At 40.0% G+C, this 24,383-nt stretch overlaps 1 protein-coding gene across 1 annotated transcript in view; it reads left to right on the top strand.

Annotated features, from left to right (window-relative positions):
- Positions 1 to 23,643, top strand: part of PDK3 (pyruvate dehydrogenase kinase 3) — a 54,722-nt gene extending 31,079 nt beyond the window's left edge. Inside the window, exons 4-11 of the mRNA XM_071430370.1 lie at positions 2,362 to 2,546; positions 4,640 to 4,729; positions 8,004 to 8,081; positions 10,185 to 10,261; positions 11,484 to 11,585; positions 12,187 to 12,297; positions 17,282 to 17,395; positions 18,447 to 23,643. Of these exons, the coding sequence (XP_071286471.1) occupies positions 2,362 to 2,546; positions 4,640 to 4,729; positions 8,004 to 8,081; positions 10,185 to 10,261; positions 11,484 to 11,585; positions 12,187 to 12,297; positions 17,282 to 17,395; positions 18,447 to 18,590 (901 nt within the window). The 3' untranslated portion in view covers positions 18,591 to 23,643. The remainder of the gene's footprint in view (positions 1 to 2,361; positions 2,547 to 4,639; positions 4,730 to 8,003; positions 8,082 to 10,184; positions 10,262 to 11,483; positions 11,586 to 12,186; positions 12,298 to 17,281; positions 17,396 to 18,446) is intronic.
- The last annotated feature ends 740 nt before the right edge of the window (positions 23,644 to 24,383 follow it).

Raw genomic sequence — 24,383 nt, 5'->3', positions numbered from 1 at the left:
TAAAGTAGCTTCTTATTAATATCTCTCATTTGTCAAACCAACTGCATTATTTATTCTTCATGGTTTTGAAAATACACAGACTTGTGGATAAAAAAATGTAACTGGTAAAAAATTTTCAGAGCTGTTCTGGAGTATTCCTAGTTAATCCCATACACAGTTTAAAAATTCCTTGATATGGTCTCCCACAGTTTGAGCACAGTTAAAGCTTTGTGGCTTTCGGGGGTGTAACAGGTAGAGGGACTGTAAGGAATGAGTGTTAAGGTTAAGGAGTTGTATTCTGATTTCTGCTCTGCTACTTTGAAATGTGCCTGTATTCCTCTTGTGTTTGCTCCTTTAAAAACATCTGCTTAATGGAAACACATGAGTGAACTCAGTTATCTTGGAAGATGGAGCAGGAGTTTTGTCATATCAGTGCAATAATCAGGCATTCCTTTATTACATATTTAGGTTTATGCTGACTAAGCTTCAGCTATGATTTTGCTGGTCTGCAGCAGATAAACCTAAGTCCTTTGCCCTTTGGCATGGTCTGTGCATTGAAGCACTTTTGTAGTGGGATATCAGTGAACAATTTGCCCTCTTGGCATCAGGTATATATTTTGGATAGTGGAGGTATTTAAAAACAAATAGCAGAGCAAACAACAGCTAGGAGAGAGTGTTGTCAGTTGTGTTTCAGATGTGACTGTAAACATTGCTTCCAGCTCTGCTCTTTGCCAGGGCCTTGTGCTCAGAAACAGAGAAGCAGCACAAGTACAGCTGGGCACTCTGACATCGCCTCTCTGAGGTAACAGATCCCACAGAGCCAAGGCTCCATAAACACATCAGGTCCATAAACCTTTTAAGCATTAAATGTTCTAAGCTGCCCAGTCAGCAAGACTGGTAAGTAAGAGAACAGTCATTCTGTACTGTGATAGTATTTAGAATGGGGAATTAGGTAGTTAAAACTTCCCCTTTTTTATGCAACAGAGTAGTGTTGAAAGACTGCTGAACTGTTTGTTAACACACAGGCAAAAACTGCTAGCTAGACTTAGGATCAGGAAAAAAGTAGTAAAAAGGGATCCTACATTCCTTTGCAGATGGCAGTGTAGAGTGGGAGCAATTATTTTAAAAGTGTATCACTTGTTAAAAATGGTATAAAAAATTGCTGTCTTGACTAAGTGGCACTGAAAAGGAAGAAAACATCTTATTTATATGTGGTGACCAATGGCTGGGTTTTTTTTACTTTTTGTGGTCTTGGTTCTTTCCCTTGTTCATTTGCAGGGGGATTGGACTAGATGACCTTTCAATGATTTCTGTGATTCTTTCATTAGCTAATGTATATTCTGCTTTTGATAAAAATAAAATACATTTATTTTCAGTATTTGTTATAAATCTACCAAGAATGTTCTATTGATGTTTTTTGGAAAAGGATCTGTAGAGTTGCAGATGCAGGCATAGTTGAACAAGTGTTCCAGCTCTGCTTTCTTTGGAAAGCTGCATTTCACCATTTGTACTTTCTATAACAGCATTATATAAACATTGTGGTATTAACATTAATTTAACATTGGAGAATGTAGCAGGATTAAGTAGTACTGATTTTCCATGTTTCCTCTTTAGAAAGCTATTATTAATTGATATTTCAAGTATGTATGGGTTTGCATGGGGGGGAATAAAGGATGAGCACATTGAAGATCATAGGTGTTGAGCAGCCTTCGCAGGAGAAACAGAAATCCTCTGAGCCGTTTGAAAGGAAATGCTCGTTAAAAGCAATGGGAGTTTTGTCTAAAAGCTGCCGAGCTCCGGACGAGAGCTCCGTTGTATTCGCTCTGCCATCCAGTGGTGGCAGAGGAAACTGAACACGAGTCGCACACACCATTACCTGTCCTGAGATTCTAACTTAGCCCACGAGATGGAAGGTGAAGGAAATGCATTCAAAATTCACTGCATGGGTTGAGGTGTTGGGAAGAAAACACAATTTTTTCTAAGGAAATAATAAAGGGGGGTCAGTTTTTTTCCCTGAGTTTCCTTTCCAGTCTCTCAGCTACTGTTAGGAGTTACAGGGGATGACAGTTATGGTAGTACATATGATTGTGGTGAAAGAGAATCTTCTGCTATCCATCAGTGTTGAAAAGAGATTAATTTAATTTCAATGAATATTTGTGGGAGAAATAACTTATTTAGAGCTCTAAATGCTTCACAGGTCTTGTGAGTGAGAGGTTGATCAAATACTTGTCTTTAAATAGGCTTGTTTAGGTACTATATTTTTGTATTTTCCCTCTGATATTTGTTACTGACTGGGAGGCATAGTAAACAGATAATATGATTATGCTGTTGTTGAGTTTAATTTTATTTCTAACAATCTGTTTCTAATTTTGTTTCCTCCAGCTTTTTAGATGTTTTAATTAAAGTTAGGAACAGACACAATGACGTGGTTCCAACCATGGCACAAGGGGTGATTGAATACAAGGAAAAATATGGCTTTGATCCATTTGTTAGCAGTAACATCCAGTATTTCCTAGATAGATTCTACACCAACCGCATCTCTTTCCGTATGCTTATTAACCAACACAGTAAGTAATTGCTTTTCTCTTCCTTGGAAACTCAGTTATTGCTTGTAAACCTGAAGATGAAGCTTTGTTTTATATTTTTTTTTTCCTTACTCATGACTGTTCTGTGCTAATTGTGGCAAAAGAGATACTGGCAGCTGTTGATTTGGTACTTTGCAATGATCAGAAATGAATCCAAAACACCAGTTTGCTTTCTTTTAGAATTGTCAGTCTTTGTTAGTGTGGCTGTTGCTTTTTAGTCTTACTGGCTGAGATGGCTTGTGAAGTGATACATAAAGTATTTTTAGGTAGTAGTAGAGTAGCTGTATCTTCTGCTCACAAAGTTTTCAACATAGTTTGTAGAGCTCATTTATTTCATAATGAAATGCAAAGATGCCATACATTTTGAATAGGTTAGGTACTATACATCCTGTTTTTTCCAGCAAGTTATCTAGGCTTTCTTGCCTTCTAAAGAAGGTTGAGTATTTCTAACTGAAGTTTTAAATTACATCTCGTCTTCCCTTACTTCCTATTTCCTATTTATGAATAAATGCTGGAATTAGTCATCCTTTGTCATTAGGTTCTGTTTCATTTGTTGTTACTAATAAACTTGCTTTTTATATTCATATTACAGAGTGAAGGGAGTTACTTGCACAGCTCCTATTAACCAGTATGTGTAACCATGCAGAAAGTGATCTGTGTAAAGTTAAGGACAGTCTTCTGATCTGCTGTAGTGTGTCTTGTGCCTTTTAGCTCTAGAACTTCATTCTCTGCTCAGTGTTTTGCTTTTCTGAGCTCTTAGAAGTTGTTGTATGCTGCAGATAATGCAAATGCTGGAGTATGAGGTGTTTTACTACAAGTTGTGTGTCTTTCCAGTAACCTTTCATGTGACTAACCAAATGCCTTGCTGTGTGTGTACAGATAACTTGAGTGTGGCAAAGCACAGAAAATGAGAGAAATGTACGGCTTTTTCTTTACTTGCACCTGGGCAGAGAAGTGACAGACATAAAACCAAGTTAAAAGGCTTTCAAAGAAGAGTTCTAGCAATAGAGTACAAACATTGTCCTAGTATAATTCTTGGGCTGAGTGCTACTGTAATTTGCAGTAATCCTAAAATATTAAACTTGAGTCATTCAAATGAACTAGCTTTTCCTATGGATCCTCCTCTTTAATTGTTTAGAGCTTAGAACTGCTTGTAGATGCTTAAAGTTTAGTTAACCTTGTATAATGTCTGTGTGTTAGCAGTGTGTGGTCTGTCTGTAATGGCAAATATTAATCTTGAAGCACTGAAGAAAAAGATAATTGGAAAGCAGAATGCAAATCCAGGTTTTTGCATGGTTTGCATTTCTGTTCCTACATTCCTGGCAGACTGTTTGTTTCCTCCAGAACTGTTCTGCAGGACACAGTGCCCAGGGTGTGAGCTTGCTGTGCCCAGGGTAGGAAAAGCTTTCAGATTTAGACTTTTGCTCACCTCATGCTGCACCTGCTTCATGTCAGAGCTCACTAACTTGCTAAAATGGCAGAAAATCACTCCTGAAATAAAGTACAAAACCTTTCTACTTTGGGAGTTGTCTTTAAACTCTTGGTGCAGGGTCTGGTGAGTAGCAGACCCTTGTACAGAGAGGGAGTGGGGATCATACTGCTGAGATCCAGGGAGTGGAGTGAGTGAGACCTCTGTGCCTGCTGTGAAATTGCAGCTTAGGTGAGTGTTAAAGGCTTCTAATGATGCCTTACAGCTCCACAGTCCTTTTTACTGTAATGTTTTCATTGTTGTGAGTGCTTCTGTTCTGACATAACAGTATGAATGGAGTGTGTTATATTTTAATTTTATCTAATTTTTGTGATCTGCTTTGAAATGTAGGTTTTCACCTTAACCCTCCCACATCATGAATTCTGTTTTAACTAGTCTTGACTGTAAAAACTGAAAATAAAGAAAAGGAAGGGAAGATGAGCAGTTAGACAAGTAGTCTCCTTAAAGGAGAATTCTGGCAACTTGCTGGAGTATCTTTTTACAAAATGATGCAGTATCCAGTAAATCTCAGATACCATCAGATTCCAACTTTCTGGCCTGCCTCAAGGGTAATAAATAATTTACTACCATTTCTTTTTTATTTTAGCACTTCTGTTTGGTGGAGATATTAATCCTGCTCATCCCAAACATATTGGAAGTATTGATCCAAATTGTGATGTGGCAGAGGTGGTTAAAGGTAAGATGAAGTTAATATTTTTGTTACTGAAATCCCCTAACTTAAAATATTCAGAAATAATTTATTGACATACAAGCAACTGAAGGTGATTTAAATCCTTTTCTTCTTTTCTTATTTTATTAAATGAAAGTTCTGCTCACAATAAAGCCTGGGTCTTATTGAGCCTTTCTAATGTTTTCATTATTGAAAAGAGAGAAACTTTTAGTTTGTTAACAGAACTAAGAACACAATTTGATTTTTAATAGCTTTAACCTGTACTTTGAAATATCAGATGAAGTGTCTAAATGTTTTGTTAAACTTTAGGTGTTTTCTTCCTGAAATACTTAGAAGCAGGTTCTCATGTGCTGCTTTTGTATCACATGAGGTACTACAGGAAACTAAGAGTAAGTGAAATTCCAATTTTGTTTAGCTAGGCCTTTTAGTAAAATGTCCTCAGGTGTGCAGCTATCCCAGTGAAGCTCCACATTGCTCTGTCACCTGATCATACACAGCCTGTTCTGTCTCCTGCAGAAGACATGGATGTGGTGGCTGTACCTGACTGGCCTGGCACAGTCACACTGCAGGTCCTGTTTGCTCTGTGTTGTGAATGTTTACCTGCTTTCAGAATGTTAGCAAGGAGGCCTGAGGCAATGCTTCCTGCTTCAGGAACATCTCCATGGAAGGTTCACACTCTGGGTGTGTCTGTTTGCAAATGCAGGTCGTGCTGTAGGAGAGAATTGCAGGCTCTGTCCTTTGCTGCTGTTTGTGCAGCTGCAAAGGGGGGTAGAATGTGTTTCTCCACTTTCTCTCAACCTTTGGTGAAGTGAGAGGGAAGCCTTTCTTATCTCAAAGTCTGACCTGCATGATAGCTCACTTTGTAATGCTTTTTACAGCTCTCTTACAGCTTTTTTTCTACCCCTTCTTGGCTCCTGAGGTGGTCTTTTTCATCAGCTTTTTTTCCTTTTGATTGACCTTATTCCACTTTGGCCTCAGCATTTTGTGGGTTACAGCCATGTTGTTTATTTAGCTTTGCCTTCTAATAGCAATATTTGAATCAATTTTGATCATCAGATTCACAGTTGCTGCCTTTGACAGGGGAGTGCACAGTGTCAGACGGTGCTAAGTCCAGTTTTCAAACAAGTAGCTAAACTAGATCATACACAACACTGACCAAACAGTGTCCAGTGTTGCCTTTCAGAGAAGTAAAAGGTCTTAAAGAGAGGGGCTGTACAGTCCTGTCAAGGTGATTAAGGCCTTTTCCTTCTAGAATTGGTGGAAGGGTTAATTTATGTCCTGTATGCTGTGCTAGCTCCCAAATGTTCTGGTTCACAGGCAGCCTTCTGAGCAGTTTATCAGTTAAAATGTTGATTTTGGTAATGTATGTGGCAGCTATAAGCCCTGTGTGCCCTTCAGACAACGTAGAAATGATTTAAACAGCCACATCTTGCTTCAAGCAGCTGCACCAAGTGCTGTGTCTGTGCTGCCTGAGCTGGCTCTTTCTGTCTCGCTGTCTGTCCTGCAATGAGACTTTTGAGCTGACAGCAAATTCAAGTTTTTTCTGGAGCCAGGATTTTAGATTTACCAATAGATCTCTCACTGCTATTGCTGCTTAATCTCCATCCACACCATGAAGCATGCTTTGAACGTCACAGTCTCTTCCACAGTCATAGGACTCTGCTAGAGAATTGGCTTCTAGAGGAAGATGAAATGTTAGCCTGCACTCAGAGTGTTTGACCCAGATTTGCTAAGAAAGCAATAAGAAATCTTTCAAATACAGAATTACAGGATGGGTCAGGTTGAAAGGGAGCACAGCAAATCATGTGGTCCAACCTCCCTCCCTGCTCAAGCAGGGTCATCCCAGAGCACCTGGCACAGGATTCTGCCCAGGTGGTTCTTGAACATCTTCAGTGAAGGAGATTCCACACCCTCTCTGGGCAATCTGTGCCAGTGCTCCTTCCCTGCACAGGGAAGAAGTTCTTCCTCATGTTCAGGTGGAGCTTCCTGTGCATCAATTTCTGCCTCTGTTCCTATTGCTCAGCATCACAGAAAAGAGCCTCCAAAAGGCTCCATCCTCTTGGCACCTCCCCTGCAGATACTTTTAAACAGTGATGGGCTTCCCTCAGTTGTCTCTTCTCAAGGCTGAGCAGGCCCAGCTCCCTCAGACTTTCCTCATAAGAGAGATGTTCCAATCTCTTCATCCTTGTTTCCCTTCACTGGACATGCTCCAGGAAATCTGTCTGTCTTGTCCTAAGGAGCCCAGAACTGGACACAGCCCTCCAATCATGCCTCACTGGGGCTGGGTGGAGGGGCAGGATCACCTCCCTGCCCTGCTGGCACTGCTGTCCCTAATGCACCCCAGGATCCCATTGGCCCTCTCGGCCCCAGGGCCCTGCTGGCTCATGGACAGCTCATTGTCCATGGACCCCCAGGCCCTTCTCTGCAGAGCTGCTTTCCAGCAGGGCACCCCCAGCCTGTGCTGGTGCCTGGGCTGGTCCTTCCCCAGTGCAGGAGCCTGCATTTGCCTTTTCTGAATTCCAGACCATTCCTGTGCCCATCCCTCCAGCCTGTCAGGGCCCTTCTGAAGGGCTGCCCAGCTCTCGGGGGTGTTGGCCACTCCTCCCAGCTCTGGGCCTGCAGTGAGCTCACTGAGGAGGCCTCTGCCCCAAGTCACTGATGGATAAGTTAAATACTGGGCCCAGTATTGAACCTTAGGGGGCACCTCTAGTGACAAAGGGTAGCTTACACTTTCTGCCTGTGTTTCAACAATACATAAAGCCTGATTTGGTCTATGGGGAGGTATTTTCAGGGGGGAGTCATTTTTGGTTCAGTGAGAAGAAACAAAGAATCTTCTCCAGCTTTTCCCCCAAGAGACCTTGAAAATTAAGTATTGTAAATACTTATTTTATTTGGAGAACCTGAACTTGTGGCTGCAGTGTCATTCTTTTTATTTTGGATGGAAAGAACAAGTATTAAATTGTGATTAGGAAATAAAAAAAATAAGTAGATGGTCAGCCTAAGATTACATCCTTCTGGTTTTCAAGCCCTGAACAAAGAAGAAAAATAGTTTCTCTCCAGTACTGTGCTTTTCTTTGTAGAGCTTTAGATAGAGTTTTCCCTTTCCTGACAACTGGGCTATGAGTGTAGAGAGAAAAAAGGGATTAGATTGGATACCAGCTTTATACTTGTAAACTGGTGCTCAAAGTGAGTGTTCTGTCTGTGGCCCTTCACAGGGAGGATGGACACTGCTAGCATTGCTTGATTTTGATAAATCAGTGTTTGTTCTGTTGTTTTGTAGATGCTTATGAAACAGCTAAGATGTTATGTGAACAGTACTATACAGTGGCACCTGATCTGGAAGTTGAAGAATTCAATGGTAATTATGAGATTAATTTAACTGATGTGTGTAAGAAAATGCATTTCTGGTACCTGTGATTCCTAATTTTGTTATTTAATTGTAAATTATAATTTGAACTACGCAGTTACTTTTGTTCTAATGTGTCTATGTGGGCACCTGAGCTATAGTTTATCATCATGATGTGTACTTCTTTGTGCTGAAAGCAGAGCTTTATCTGCTAATTTCACTATCATTTTAAAGAAAATAAACCAAGACTCCTCATAACGGAGAAGGAAACATGCCTGCTGTCTCATCTTCTAACAGAACTCAAACTTGTTTTATTCCAAAATGTGCTTATAAACCCATGAATTCCACTGGCACTCTCAACACAGTAGTGAGCCCTTCTGTGTAAGATGGCAAAATTGGGATTTTTATTAGGTAGTCTATGCTTTAAATCCTATCATAAACCTCTCACATGGAAATCTATTTCAAGTTGATTGCAGAGATAATTGGATGACACCAAACTGATGAGACAGGCTGTGTCAGCATACTGACTGCTTTCTGTTCATTGTTTTATTGACAAAAGGGAGCTTATTTTGTTTTAGTTAAAAAAAAATTCCTGAGTGATCCTCTCCCAGATTTTGGACAGCAGCCAAATATAAGACTAAGATGGTTCCAAACTTCAGCAGAAGAATTGCAAAAGTCTCAGAAGTAGGTAACACTCAATGGGAGAGTGTGGTACTTGGAATGTGTGTTGCTCAAAGTACTACTGAGCAGTGTAGAAATATTTCTCTACACAAGGTGATGCTGTCAGCAATGATGCATTGCCACCCATCTCTCCTAAATACAAAGGACCCAGCCTTCCCCTTTTAAACTGAGTGATTCTAGAGATAAAAGTACTGAGTGTTGCAGCAGAGGACTCAATCAATGCAAAATTCATCTGAAGGCATAAGTAAAAAGATCCAGCAGTAGAGAAAGCAAGTTGCTGGAGCTTTAAAGAAAAAAAAAGTGAATAAAGAATTATGTGTTTCCTTTAAATCAGCTTATCAACATGAGGAAAGCAGCTTTGCAAATTACCTTGCAAGAGCAACAATGACTCATTTTCTATCTCTGTGCCTCTAACAAGTGTGAGTCAGTTTGCCTTGGTTTCAGTGAAGCGTGAGGGAATGGGAGTATGGACAGACAAAAATAACAGAATAAAATATCAAGTTGCCTTGGAGAGCATTGTTTTGGTCTTCTCCTTTTCCTAGGAGTTTTCATTACCATGTTTCTTAAAATAATGACTGGGATTGTTAGCAGCCCTCAGTGCCAAGAGGAATGACTCCAGTCATGTTCTTTGTGCATATTTAAATCTTCCTGGAAGATTTTTCTGTGTGAAGCAGACAGTTTGAGACTTCCCTTCAGTCTGACTCTCTGTAACTGCATAATTTAATGCCAGTAGATACATGAATGTTCAGGGATGACTTCATCTTCAGCCCCAGAAGTGTCCTGGAATGTATTAAATGCAGCTGTATTATTTCCTGCCCAATCAATCAATGAGCACTCTGGCATTCAGACCTGTGCCAAGCCATACCCCTCTGCTGGAACACTCACAGTGGGACAGCAGTGGACAAACAATTCAGTGATGGCTTGGAATATGGAAGCTGGGATATTGTTTGAAGTATAATTGAAAATTTTTGTGAATACTTATATTTTGTGTGTTTTAGTGAAGGGAAAATATGTAGTTGATTTCAGAATATTTAAACAGTGGGTTTTTCTTTACTTTAAGAATCTTTCTGTGCAGCAAATATGCTTAAATACTATGTGAGCATGTCAAATTTTCCTACTTAATTAGGAATGTTTTCTTGGTTAGTGTACATTGTTGTAGGAAACCAACCATTACTTAGTGAAATTTCATATCTAAACAAAGTCTGCTGACTGGATGGATTTGAAGATCATAATTATAATGTGTTCTTTCAGGTGATAGCAGTGACTAAAATTTATGGTTTTACTTCATGGAACTAATTTTGCACTGGGAAAATTGGAACATGCTTACATACTTGTCTGTGCCTACATGTTTGTGTTATTCTGGTAAACAGCAGTGCTACAAAATACTGTTCTGAAGGAAAATTATTTGATGCTTTTATTTCTCTTTTTTTTTAGCTAAAGCTCCAAACAAGCCTATTCAAGTAGTCTATGTACCTTCTCATTTGTTTCATATGTTATTTGAATTATTCAAGGTAGGTTGCACTTATTAATGCTGGGGGGGGGTTGTGACGCTATTGCTGTTGAAATTGATTCCTTTCAGTTACAGCTCTTAAATATTATTTCAGTTTTCCTTTCTTAAGCTTATCCTTAAGTTTCAAACACTCTTCACTTGTTCAAAAGCCAGACTTCAATCCCTCTCTTATGACGCTGTGTACTTAAAAACTGCCTGGTCTCCCACTTCTCCTGTTGTGCTTTTGTAGCTTTTTTGATTAACTTAGAACACTCATGACAGTCTGGGTTTGCAGTGATGGAATATTCATAAACTTGCAGTTTTTATGAGCTTGCTTCTTTATTGCATATTTGAGGCCTAGGATCAGTGATCCTCACCTATTTGAGGTTAGGATCAGTGTCTTTTTTGTGAAAACATGCCCTGTATCTTTGAATAGTGAAGATGACATGCTTTGTTCTGGTTTTATATTTTCTGAATAATTGGAACAAGAGTGCAAATGGAACATGTGAGAGCTGCTATATCATTTGAAAGAAGAGAGGAGGTCTCTAGGTGGTGCAGCTGAACACCAGAAATTGAGAGGAAAACTTGTATTTGGCCAGAGAGAAACTTTTTCAAAGTACTGTTTTTTGGGGTTTGATTTCTGAAATTTGTCAACTATGTTCATTGAAGTCTTCTCCCATTTTGCCATTTCTAACATTAGTTTTGGAGCAGAACAGATGAGAATTTGTACAGTACATGTGAGTATATTTTTGGTCCAAGCCATGAAACAGGCTGAAGCCAGTAAGTTGTAGCTATAAAGAACTGAGACTGGCACTGGAAACTCTTAACATGAAGTCAGATGGACAGATGGTAACTTACACATGACCCAGGCTGAGAAAATCAAAACTAGCTCTCTGTGGTGAATGGCACTGTTGGTGTGGTGATGATGGAGGTGAAGGATGTTCTCATCCTGTGGATATATTTACTTGATTTCACACAGGACCAAAAAAAAAAAAAAAAAAAAAAAGGTCTTGCTCTCTTTTTTCTGACTATTATCAAATAAATAAAAGGTATGTATAATAAGTTGAAATGTAAAAATTTAACTGGGCAATTCATTGAATTTGTGTTAAATACAGGCTTTTCTATCTTGTACACAACTGTAGGACAGAGTGGATGCTACAAAATAAATTCAAGTTCTAACCTGTCAGAAAAATCTTCTATGTTAAAGTTAGAATCAAAGAGACTGTGTTTTCTTTTATCTTCAGAATTCAATGAGAGCCACAGTGGAATTGCATGAAGGTAAGAAAGAAGCGTATCCATCGATCAAAACCTTAGTCACTTTGGGGAAAGAAGATCTATCTATTAAGGTAAATGCCTAAAAACAATACCCATTCCAAACCTGCTAGGTTTAGAGTAGAATGACTTTTAATTTGAAAAAGCAAATTAATTATTGTATCACCTGCTTCATATTCATTAGAACAGAATATTTTCAGTTGGGAAGCACCTACAAGGAGCATCTTGCCTGACCACTTCAGGGCTCACCAGTAGCCAAAGCACATTTGTTAGGGGCAGTGTCCAAGTGCACCTTGGTCACTGACAGGCCTGGGCCATTGACCATCTCTCCAGGAAACCTGTTCTGCTCTTTCACTGCCCTTCCCATACAGAAATGCTTCCTGATGTCCACTCTAAACCTCCCCTGATGTTGCTTGCAACTTTGAACTGTTCCCACATGTCCCATTGGTGGATCCAGGGAGATGAGATCAGCACCACCCCCCCAGTTCCCCTCCTCAGGAAGCTGTAGACCATGGCAAGGTCACTCCCAGCCTACTTTTCTCCAAACCAGACAGCCCCAAAGTCCCTAACTGCTCCTTTAGGTAATTTCTAAAGTAATTTAGATAATGCTTCTTGATGTTTTGTGGTTTTTTTCCAGAATCTAATGTTTGAAACTCTTCAATTTTCATTCCTCAGATAAGTGACAAAGGTGGAGGTGTACCTCTAAGAAAAATAGACAGATTGTTTAACTACATGTACTCAACAGCACCCAGGCCCAGTCTGGAGCCCTCGAGGGCTGTGCCTTTGGTAAGCAATTGCAATATGTGTTTAAATGTCCCTTTGCAATACTCTGATTTTACATTGCCCTTCACTGCAATCTGCTGGATCAGGTTTTCATTGAGGAAATATTTTATCATTAGCAAATCTTTCCAGGTAGAACAGGAGAAAATGAATTCTGTTATCATCACTTAGTCTACAGAATAGAAAATTACTTTGCTTTGTCTTGACATTACATTCTTGGAAACAAGCATAAAAAATCTGCACAAGCACAGTGTTTTCACAGGTTAATGGGCAGGATCATTACTGCTGTATTACTGAGCAGGTGAATTACCTAATGAGCTCCTCTTTGATGTATAAATTACTCTTAATCTAAGTTTCCTATCATAAATGGATTAAAAAGCTGGGCCACACTGCTCAGCACTTGAGAAGCACCTTCTGGCAATGCATAAGCTTGTACTGAAGCTTAAAGATAATTTTTGTTGAAGTTATGGACTTAAACACATCAAAAAACATGCCCAATCCTGCATATGGTATGAACATATTTGGTATATTCCTATTAAATTGGAAATATCTTCTGTGATACTCCTTTCTCAGATGCATCAGGGCCATATTTCAAATAAAAAAATACTTCCCCATAGTTTCTTTTAGGCAGGGAAATTATTTCAGTGTTGAATGTGTAGATTCTTTTAGCAAGCATGATTTAAAAAAATATTAAAATACTATTTCTAAATTGTTTTATTAAATTGCATATTGGCTCATTGTGATAGAAATTGTATAGCTATTGTTCCACTTGTCTGGTTTCAGTAAGTGGATTAATACAGATACTGTGTTTTGCCTCTTCTGATGTCTGTTGCTGCTGATGCAATCCTTTCTCTCTAAGCTTGTGGAGAAGTTGATTCTCTAAGAAATTTCCTTTCCCTGCTTAGGAACATTCTCATCTAGCATGTTCCTAAGTAGTTGGGTTTTTTTCTCCCCTGCTGATACTTCTGTGGTTCAAGTGCCTTCAGATGGACAATGGGGCAGGGTATGGAATCACAGGATCATTAAAAATGGAAGTGACCTCCCAGGATCGAGTCCAGCCTTTGACCAGGCACCACCATGTGAATTAAACCACAGCACCAAGTGCCATGTCCAGTTGTTTCCTAATGCTTCCAGGGATGGTGACTGACTCCAGTACCTCCCTGGCCAGCCAGTTTCAATTCTTGACAATCCTTTCAGTGAAGAAATTCTTCCTGATGTCCTGAACATCCCTGGCACAGCTTGGGGCTGTTCCCTCTTGTCCACATGACTATTGTGGATATAAAATATTTAACAGTAAACTGAGGGTAAAATCACTTCAGAGTGACTCAGAGGTAATAAAGTTCCTCTGAGCTTATGAGCAGAAAGTCTTTATGGTGCTGCCTTGGTCCACAGTGGGTACCCCATTGTGGCATGGCAGTGCATTGCACTGGGTCTGCCCTTTGCACTGTGGGAGGTGTGAAACCCAGTCCTGTGTCTGCACTACTTGGTACTGATCCTTCACAGCTCCTACCTCTACAGCACATGTCAGTCTCATGTTTCAAACTTCTGCTTTTTCATAGAAAATCTTCTTGAATGTGGTGAGAGGCAACAGGCCTTAATTCAAATATAAGCTTTTTTCTTTGTCACAAATGGTAGAAGCTCTCTTGATGCATAATCTGCCTTTGTTCTGTCTCACTTTTGATCAGCAATTTACCCTATCAGTCTACAAGGATTTCCTGAAACTCATTCTCAGGATAAACTTACACCTTGATTACCACTTGTATTCACTATTAAACTGTCTCTTCCTTTGTAGCTCTGATTGTAAAATGTGTTCGTCTTAGGACTGACACAATTCTTTTTTCTTTTTTTCAGTGCATCTTTAGCAATGCATTGCTATATTTACTTCCTCATTTTCAAAACTGCTTACTTTGATTCTGTGGCATTTATCTTTGCTATTCTTCTATATCCCATTTTCTGGCTTTATTTTCCTTTCCCAGTCTATGCCACTGTAGTCAAACCTACAGAGGATCCCCCTCTCTTGTGAGTCTGGCAGCTTTTGCCCTGTGAGTCTGACCGATGCCTGCGCAGGACTGAAAGTTGAGAAAAGCTGTTCAGCTCTATTATTTATATGTATGTGCAGAAAGAAAAAAGTCATAAACTCTGAGTCTGTGCCAAATCTTGCCACTAACAAGGGCTCACCAGTGAAGTTTGACATGTTATTTGTTATGGCCCAGATCCAGTTAAAAACAATTAGGCAGTGCTTTGTATGTCAGTCTGGAAATAAAAATCCTTCAGCAGAAAGGTTCCACATAAATCCTGTTTGATGTCCATGCAGAAGGAGTCTCTTTAGTGACAAAGACCAAGCCACTAAAGAATTATAGTGCTGCAGAAGGCTGATAGTGTGTCATCCTTGATTTAGGTAATATTCTAAGCTAAGCTGAGGTGAAGTGTAAACAGACATATTTTTCTGTTCTAACTTTTTTCCTGTTGTTATATGATCCCCTGTCTAGTTTATGAAACATACATGGAATTGGGCAGTGGAAGAGAGGTATCCTTCTCTTGATTGGGGAAAATTTTTTACTCCCTGTCTTTGCAAATGTTGTTTAAATCCTGCTGAGAAACCTTGTTACCATGGCAGCATTCAGATTCTAGTGGGTTTTAGGTTCATCTCCACTGCACAGAGTACAGATTAAGCACATGGTCATGTGTAATGATAGTGGGTTTTCTTAGGGAATTTATTGGTTCTCTCTCTGACAGCATTTGTTTATAGTAGGAGAAATGTGGCTTAAATTAGTTTTAATTAAAATCTGTCCATGCTAGTAACACAGAAATGTAATAACTTGCTTTTTGTTTCATGCATACCATAACATTTAATGATAAATTTGCTCTAAGGAGTTTTCCTTTCTCAAGGCAGGTGTGCCATCACAGACTGTTCTGTCCCCTAGGTCAAGCACAGATCTATGTAGTAAACACCTCTTATTAATTCTCTTCTGCAAAATAGACCCTTTGCAAGGCCAGGATTTAACAAGGTACTCATCTGGGGTCTCTTGTCTGTAATTCTTGTAGGTTACCTGGTTTGGACAGCACCCTAAAGGCAGTGCACAGAGAGCTGACAGCAGATGTGTGAAAGAGGGCTGTATGAAATAATGATGTGGGCTAGCACAGGGCATAAAGGAACAGGAGACAAACAGAACTGGCTTTTAAGGAGGGTAGTTCTGGAGTGAGGAAAGTATAAAGTGTTTTCAGTATTGTTTGATACAGCCCTTTACTTGAGCTGGTCTTTGGGGTATGGACTGTCCACAGGTTGCCTTTTGGCTGCTGTGCTTTATAATTTCTGTAATGTATTTATTGTCCAGTCTCCAGAGGAGGAAGTCAGCTTTTAATTTTTTTTTAGTACTTTCTAAGACAGCCAAATCAATTTTTTGGAGGTTAAGAAAGAAATCTCTGAAGTTTCAAGGCCAGATGTTTGAAAGTGATGTGTCTCTAGTGGGAGATGAAATTTCTCTCTGAGAAATTTAAAACATGGTGTTGGGAAAAGTTCAGCTAAACAACTGTTTTAACTCTCTTAAGGGACACTAATAGCTATGACAAGCAGTGTGAAAAGGGCATTTCAGTGTCTCATTTTGCTCAGGAGAGCTAAGTGAGCAACTGTAAACCAATTTTATATTAAATTTAGAATTCTGTAAAAACACGGGGAAAATGGCCTAAAGATATTGTAGTAGATGACAGCAAGAGAATTTGTGGTGGACACTGTAGTACAAGTTCTTTAATGTTCACTTTTCCCTCAAGGGATTTCCTATAAAGTGATACCACATATTAGCTGTACATAATGCTTGCAAATCCTTCTTCTTAGCATTCTCTTTCTGGTATAATTTTAGGCCTTTGTTTATAAAATCCAGAGCATGTTTATCACTTTCTGTCAGGTTGCTTTTGTAGAAATATTATTGTGGAATGAATTTATTGGTTTTCTGAAAGCTTCAAGTGTTTATTTTTTCTCATAGTCCACCCATACTACCTTGCCTTGTATATGTTTGGGGATTTTTTCCAAATGTTTGTGTGTTTGGAATAGTTCCTTTATTGCACTGGATAATCCTGAAAAGTTCAGGTGGGATTTGTGTGCATAACCACCCTCTGTGGTTCTCAGCACACAGCCAGTCATCTCAAAGTTGTGTTAAGCAAAATCTTACTCCCTGGCTCCAGTGAGAGAGCATTGGAGGGTTTTCTTCCAGCTTTTCTGACCAGGGAGGGTTGGAAGAGGTGCCATGTGATTGATCTTGTTGCAGGCATGGTTATGAATATTAGTTTTGTCAATTTAAAATCTAAACTTTTGACCCATCAAGTCCATTAAGCTTTGAAAATTGTGTGGACGGTACTGCATGTCAGTCCTCAGGAGATCATTCAGTGCTGTGGAATCCTGATCTTCTGTTAAACAGAGAGGATAATTTGCCTTCTGTCAGTCTGTGTTTCTCTGCAGGACTCTGCTATCTCTGTGGTACTGGGGCATCAGCAGTCACTTAATAGTGTGACCCAGAAGAAGCAGACAGGAGTTGTCTGTGGCTTTCTTGTGTAGTTTCCTAAGTCTGGAGACATTTGAGAGAACAGGGGGAGAAAACATCTGCTGTCAAAACTCTGATTTTTTCCAAAGAAAGAGTGCAATGGTCAGCAATGGTCCTCACAGGGAGGAAGCTGTGCAGAGCATTGGTTTGCTTTGCTGGTTGCTGACAGCATGTCTGGTACCTGCCTGCCTCTGAGAAAGTGCAAATGGACAAGGGACTTCTAGCAAAGGACTCAGCCCTTTTTGTACCAAAAACTAATGCCCAGGAAAAAAGGAGTTTGCTCAAAAGGCTGAATATGGACTTAGAGTATAAGCTGAGACATAAAGGAAAGCTTCAAAAAGAATTTGATACAAATCTAATATTTAGGTATCCTCTCTTGTAAATTAATGCAGAGATCTGTTGCATTTTTTTAAACTTTTCATCATGTTTTTACCTGTGTTCTCTTGTTTTTGCAGGCTGGGTTTGGCTATGGATTGCCCATTTCCCGTCTGTACGCGAGGTACTTTCAAGGTGACCTTAAACTCTACTCAATGGAAGGCGTGGGTTCAGATGCTGTTATTTATTTGAAGGTATGAATTTCACCCTTTTTTAAACTAGTAATGCAGTGCAGGTTGTTTGTAGCAGATTCTCTTCACTCTTCAGCTTGTTTTCAAATTTCTTTTTGCTATCTTTGACACTTTTACCTAAGTCAGTTACATAAAATCCTAAACCCCAAGATTATATATAGTAATCTAGCACTAACACTTGTTAGTTTGCTTTTTTTCAGTCCCTATGTTGGATTGCTGCATTTTGTTAATCTGTCATAAGTAGTGAATCTTCCAAGAGCTGTGATAAGAGATAATTTTGGTTAATGCTTTTTGATTCTAAGTTTTGGCCACAATAGAAATGACAAGGCTATTGGCCAGCTCCTGACTAGCAAATATGTTCTATTCCATGCAGTTCTTGATGCAATAGACTGTATTGATCCTGTTGTCATTTTTTGAGACAGCCCAGGCTACTCAGGGGCTAAAGGTTGGCACTGCTTGAATTCCATCAGGGAGTTTAAAAGAACAGAGTGTATAGCTCATGTAGGTTGTTGTTGGCTTGGCACTGTCACTGTGCCCTGCTGTATATGGCAAGTGAGTTGTGAACTCCTCTGCTTCTGATGGGTTTGATCCTCTGCATGTGTGTGTGGAGGAAAACTGTCTGGCCTTTTTCAGAGGAAAAAGGTGGCCCAGGGCACTGAACTGGCTCAGCCCCCACAGGTCAGTGTGCTGGCAGAGCCCAAGTGCTCTGGGGAGGGGAAGTGTTGGAGTAGCTGTCTGCTTTATGTCAGTGACAAATCTCACTAAAATGTTTCTGACCAAAAATCTATTTCTTGCCATCTGTGTAGACATCACTCCCTGGAAAGAAGGGAAGTAATTTTCAATGCTGTTATTTTCTTTTAACTTTGACTGGGACTTTGAGTATAACTAGAGCTACTAGTCACAGCTCAAGTATTTTCAAAGTAGTGCTGTGACATGTAACAGTGGGGTAACTGTGACACTTACTGGGTGCAGAAATTTTAACTGTAGAACTCCTAGAGTATCACCTTGCTCTGTATCTCCAGTGATACCTAACCTTCCTTTTGTTTTTCCATAGGCCCTTTCAAGTGAATCATTTGAAAGACTTCCTGTTTTTAATAAGTCAGCATGGCGGCACTACAAGACCACACCCGAAGCAGATGACTGGAGCAATCCCAGCAGTGAACCAAGGGATGCTTCTAAATACAAAGCCAATCGATAATTTGCCACCTTTTGTCTCTGTTGGAGATGACCTCTGCATTCAGTATAAAGTCTCTGCTTTGTTCCAAAATCCTTCAAACCACAGTAGCTAATTACTTCCAAACAAAGACCTGATCAAGGCATTGAAAAATACTAAGAACAAAGTGATGATTGGGACTTGCAGGAGGGCACTGAGCACGTTTGGTATGTGAATCCTGTGTACTTCACCAGAATATGCTTGGTTGCTTCAGTCATGCATTGACAAAAGGGATTGCACTCTGACTGCACTTAGGAACACAATATTGTAACAAAAAGATACTATTTGAAGTGGCCAGTTCTTATTCCAATGTAAGGATTGGTAAGGTGTGCAGAACCCCTGAGTGCTGAATAGTATCTTGCACAGCAATATGGTGTAAGAGAAAAATTCTGACCTAGTTAAACGTGTGCTTCATGCAGCATTTGTATTGCACAGTGTCAGCCCTAAGAGAAAATCCCTTTGAGCTCTTCAGATCTTATCTCTAGTGAGTTTATAAATGCATAGTTCTAAAAAGGGTTGTGCAGCTTTAAACTGATGCTTTCTCCAAATTCCCAAACCCATTTGTCATGTGCATACAAAAGTTGTGTTGTTATAAGATGGTAGGACTTCCACTCCTTGGTATGCAACTTAATGATTTTCTTGACACAGAAATGCATTTCTATGCATTTTTCCTTGTTTTGAGGAAAGCTCCTAAGTAGTTAGATCATCTCTTCATACAAGAAATTCTGTCAATACAGGGGCAGGGGGTAATTCAAGTTCCTATTTGCTTATCATTTTAGGGGAATTGGGGAGGGGAGAGAAATGCTGAGAGGCCAGACAGCCGTCATACAAATGAATTTGCCTTAAGAGTGTTGGTTGTTTGAAACCTGATTAGTTTAAAACCTGTAAATAGTTTGCAAAGTTATTTATACATTCAATGTCTGACTGCAGTCTGGTAATCTGAATTTGTAGTGTATATAAAGATGTTGTACACCAGCCTTTGGAACATGTTATTGGTCTAAGTACATGAAACTGGAAATACAGTAGAAATGGGAGGGACAAAATGTGGCCAGTACCTGATTTAAGTTAAAAAATATCAAAGATGAAAAAAATCCAAGTATTTTCCCCTTAAATTTATCGTAAGGGTCATTGCTGACTATTAGGAAACTGTTCTTCAGAAAGTCTTTGCCAAATGCTGTTTCTGATACTATGGCCTTTCAGAAAAACCTGTGAAATTCAGAAGCTCTGGTGATACATTAGCTGTGGCAATAAAGAAGATGAGTTGTAAGCAGCTCTGATGCACCCTCAATTTCTCTTAGGTGTTTTGATATTTTTTGGAAAGATAATAGAGATTTTAGCATGGAAAAATGAAACTTGTTTACTAAAATTGTGGGGGAACTGTCCCTTTTGTCCTCCCAGTATTTATTTTTATAAAGAACTGATTTATTAGGGAAATGCTGAGAAATTCCTAGGTATTTTAAAAAAACAAAAAGAATCTTAGTTTGACTTTACAATAGTACTTTGCACTTCATAGCACATCTCATTGAAGGATTATAAAGTGCTTTGAGCAATAAACTCCATAGAGCCCCATTTCTGAGCAGTGGAAGTTCTTGCCTTGCCTGTTGCAGTGAGTTCCCAGACCTGTGTGCCAGTGCTGAGCTCCCAGGGCTCAGGTCCTGTGGCTGTTCCTCACACAGGGATGGGATCAGGCCCTGGAGCACTGGCTCCTTGTGTCCATGGGCTGCTGCCCTTGCCTCGGATCAGGGGCAGCTGCTCAAGGCTCTCCCTGTGCTCAGCTGGGCAGTGCTGCCCTCAGAGCCCCCCAAAGCCCCCTCTGCCTGGGGCAGGAAGAGGAGGGGGCTGATGGGGCCCTCCTGATCCCAAACTGGACTTGCTGGGGCCTGGCCAGAGGATCCTGGCAGGGCACAGTGAGGCTGTGACATGTGTGGCCTCCAGAGCAGCAGCTTCCCAGCACTGCAGGCACTGCTGCAGAGAAGGCAGCTGGTTATTCAAGCAATACAGCTGTGCTGAAACCAGGGCAATGGTTTGACTGAAACACTGGTTGCAAGTCACATCTACTAAAATTCAGTCATTTATCTTCTGCCCCCACCTGTAACTTCATACTGTTTTTAAAATTATTTCAAGTTGTTTATGTTTTATAGTAATTGCAGAGGAGATTTTGCTTAAAGATAGAAACCTGTGATGAAACTCGTATTTCCTCGGTTGCATGTGGTCAGTTTTTTATAGAACATTACCCAAAACATTCCAAGGAATGAGGTAGTCTTCATAAGAAAATTGAGTTTCAGCTTTTGTTAGAAATTGTATTTTGAAGTATAAATCCTGACCTGGTACTTGTTTTTGGCTGTCTCCTTATACATGATGAGGAGAGGAAACAGAAAGCAAAGGAAGGATGCTGACACACTGGACTTGTTTCCATGTAGGCCATGGGAGCCATGGGATGTAAACCATGGAAACTGAACAAAAGCTGAAGTTACTGTGGAGGATGTTGTGCTGTGTTGGTGATGTCATTGATCCACAAAAACATCTGGCTGCTTGCAGGAGTGCTCCAGTACCTGAAAACTGAACTCCCCTGAAATGGCACCCATTTCCAAGAACCCTGAGCTTGTACAAACACCTCAAAACAGCTGGAGCACAAGGAATTCATTTTCTTTCCATTCCCCAAGGTGTTTATGGGGGCATTACAATGAATACAAGAGAGAACTTCTCTCCAACCCTGTCCAAGCAGTCTGTGCTTTAGTGGCAATCCCAGGAGTGCCATCAGTTGTTCCCCACTCATTGTCCTTATGCCATGTTTTACATAGGGGTTTTAGTCTGAAAGCTGTTTTAGGAAGCAGCAACAGCAGACCTTCAATTAGGAGAGGGTTTTTCAATAGCTGTGCCTGAAAAATGAGCATGGGTGGGTTTTTAATATGGCTGGTTTAATTACAGATACTGATTTTTTTTCAGTTACTTCCACCTTTGATTGGAATCTCTTATAATAACTATGTTTTAATATCTTGGGGCTGTTAATTCCAAACTTTCTGATGATACACAATTTTTATGAATTTCAGAGTTATGGCCTGCTGATGTCATTGCAACCTGCTTGTCTTGACTTACAGGACACAGAAATAACAAAAAAGTTTTCAGTGAAAATGTTCCTTACCTGTTGTGTTTATGATTAGCAAACTGAACAAGAGATGTTTGCTCCTTGATTCTTCCTGAGAATTTACAAACAACTTCTGTATGTCATAGTGTAACAAATAGTTTACTTTTTGTCCATTGTGCATTTTTCTGGTGTATGTGTCTTGAATGTAATTTTATTAATCCTCTGCCTAGTTTAATATTAATCGAAGTCTCTCCAAATTGTGTACATATGCTCCCTGCTCTTTAGGCTTTGTTTCAAGGCAACAAGGGGTCTTTCAGAGAAAAATTCAGAAGATACCAAAATGCTTCTTTTGCAACTCAGGTGCAGTCTTTGCCTGTGTAATTGACTATGATGACCTAGGAGAGCACAGAGAAATCTTTGTCCTGCTGCAGTCTGTGCTACCTCTTGGGCAGTGTTTAAAGCAGGTCCATTGGCACATGCTTAAAGAACATGGATATTAATTATAGTGTTCTTGGAAAACTCAGGCTACTTTCTGGCCATGAAAGGCTGCATTTACTGCTACAACTGGGTAGCATTCTTTTCTTTGTCCTCAGTAGCATTTGCTCTGAAACAGCTGTTCATTTTCTCCAAGAAGTGAGCAAGAGTGATCTTTAGTGCAACCTCCTGTTCACCTCCACCCAGACATTGTATTTAAGGTGATACCTTGACCTCATTGACATGGAAGAGGTTTCCTCCCTCCTCACCTTATTAATGGGTACCTCTAGATCCTTATGTGTGAGGTGCAGCAAAAGTGGTCAAGATTCATGGAAGTAATTCTGTAGAGAACAGCCTCAATGTTCAGTGTTAGTATTTATCTTGAGGATAACGTGCCCCATTGGACAGTGGTCCCTCTCCTTGCTTGTTTCCAGGCTGCTGTGCTTTCTGGTAGCTCTTCCTTGCTTCGTCCTGGCATCCACACCTGCCTATGGATTCACATACGTAAATGTGTTTTTGCTGAAGTTAAGAGAATATGAGGGCACGTGACAGAATAATGTGTTACTGACTTCAGAGGTTGAGTTTGTTCACAAATGAGGAACGTAGCTATAAATTGTGCAGTGACTTCAGGGCTGAGTCTTGCAAATACTTGCACAAGTCAACAGTGTATGAAAGGAATGCCACTCAAATGAATGTTCTCAGGATCAGGACTCAGGCTGTTGATGTTAATTTAAAAAAAATGAAGATTTGTGTAATTGAAGTGGCTTTCTAATTAAAAATAAATAAGAAAATTTAAAGTTCATGTGCTTTGATTGAAGCATTATGTTGCCTTAAAAGTCCTCAGAAATCAGCATAGTGAACTTGTTTGCTTCTTAAATCCAGAGGGGTTTTCATGTGGTACTAGAAGGACTGATGAGTGTATGATAATTGACATTGTCCTTCTGGTGTTAATTGTTTTACTGAATTTTTCCTTGGAACTGAAACTGCCAAGAGGTGTTGGACAGAGTCCTTTGAAATCCACACCCTCTGCAGGTGACATCAGGCAGAGCAGGTTCCAGGCAGTGCCCTGGCTGCTCTGGGCAGGGATTGTCCTCAGGGAGCTGCAGGCTGTGCTGACCCTGCACTGGCTGTGATGAGTTTGTCATGTGGGTGGAAGTTAAATCCCTTTGTCCCCAGGGTCAGGTACAGGACAGCTCTTCCTGGTGAGCTGCTCTGGGTTGCATCCTCGTTTTTCCACGAGGGAAAGTGGTCTTGTGGTGCCTTTCCTCTGAGGTGTGGCATTGTTTGAATCTACTAAACCTGGAATGGAGGGGTGAGAAGGTATTTTTTCATGAGATTACTTGGTGATATTTTAAATTTATTTTGGAATCTTATGATACTTGTCTTGTTTCTAGTCTATTACCTGTGTATTTGACTTGTGTGTACTCTTGTTTTCCTTTTTTCCTTCCGTGGTTGACAAATAAAATTACATAAAAACTACATGTTGACATTTTTAAGGGCCTGGTTTGGTTTCACACAGTATGGAGCTCAGCTTGTGATTTGGCAGTCCGAGGTCAATTTCTCACGTGCCTACAGAGGAGCACCCTCAGACAGCTCACTTGGGAGCTCAAGAGGAATTTTAGCATATGAGCAGCTTTTGGCTTTGGGTTTTCTTCTGCTATATAAACCTCCCAAGAGCTAATTCTCAGATTGTTCTTGACAGCCAAAATAGCTGTTGGAAACAGATATATAACACCCAAGGCTTCTACCTTGAAATTTCTTCAGCGTTCCATGACATTTTACATGCATTCATAAGTTATTCAAGAAAATGAAAAAACCCAAAGTTTGTTACCAAGCAGTTCCAGAGCAGGAAAATGCTTGGGGACCCATCTTACTTGGCTCGTTAGCTTTCTTATTAAGTAATAAATGAGGCTCCAGATGGCCAGAATTTTGCTAGAACTGAGATAATTTTCTTTCAGATTAAGAATTTATTTTAAAACTTCAGCTGAGAAGAAATCTGTGTGTTGTACTTTCTCACTGCTTACAATTTGCCATGGCAGGGTATTCACAGGAGCTGAGTAGTTAATTAAGTAGCTCAAAATTGCAAAATGTGTCAGCATGTACTGCATATTTGACAGTTGCTGCCTGTGGAAGATAAAGCAAACAGTTGCAGCAGCAGTATAATGAAGATTTGTGGCTTTAGGACACAGGCATATGTGGGAGAACAATTTGTAATAAGG

This window comes from Agelaius tricolor, unplaced genomic scaffold, assembly GCF_023055355.1.
Source record: "Agelaius tricolor isolate 1412-34295 unplaced genomic scaffold, bAgeTri1.0.p SCAF_7, whole genome shotgun sequence".
Classification (NCBI taxonomy): Eukaryota; Metazoa; Chordata; class Aves; order Passeriformes; family Icteridae; genus Agelaius; species Agelaius tricolor.
Note: the sequence above shows the minus strand (reverse complement) of the source record. Positions and strands in the feature narration are given on the sequence as shown.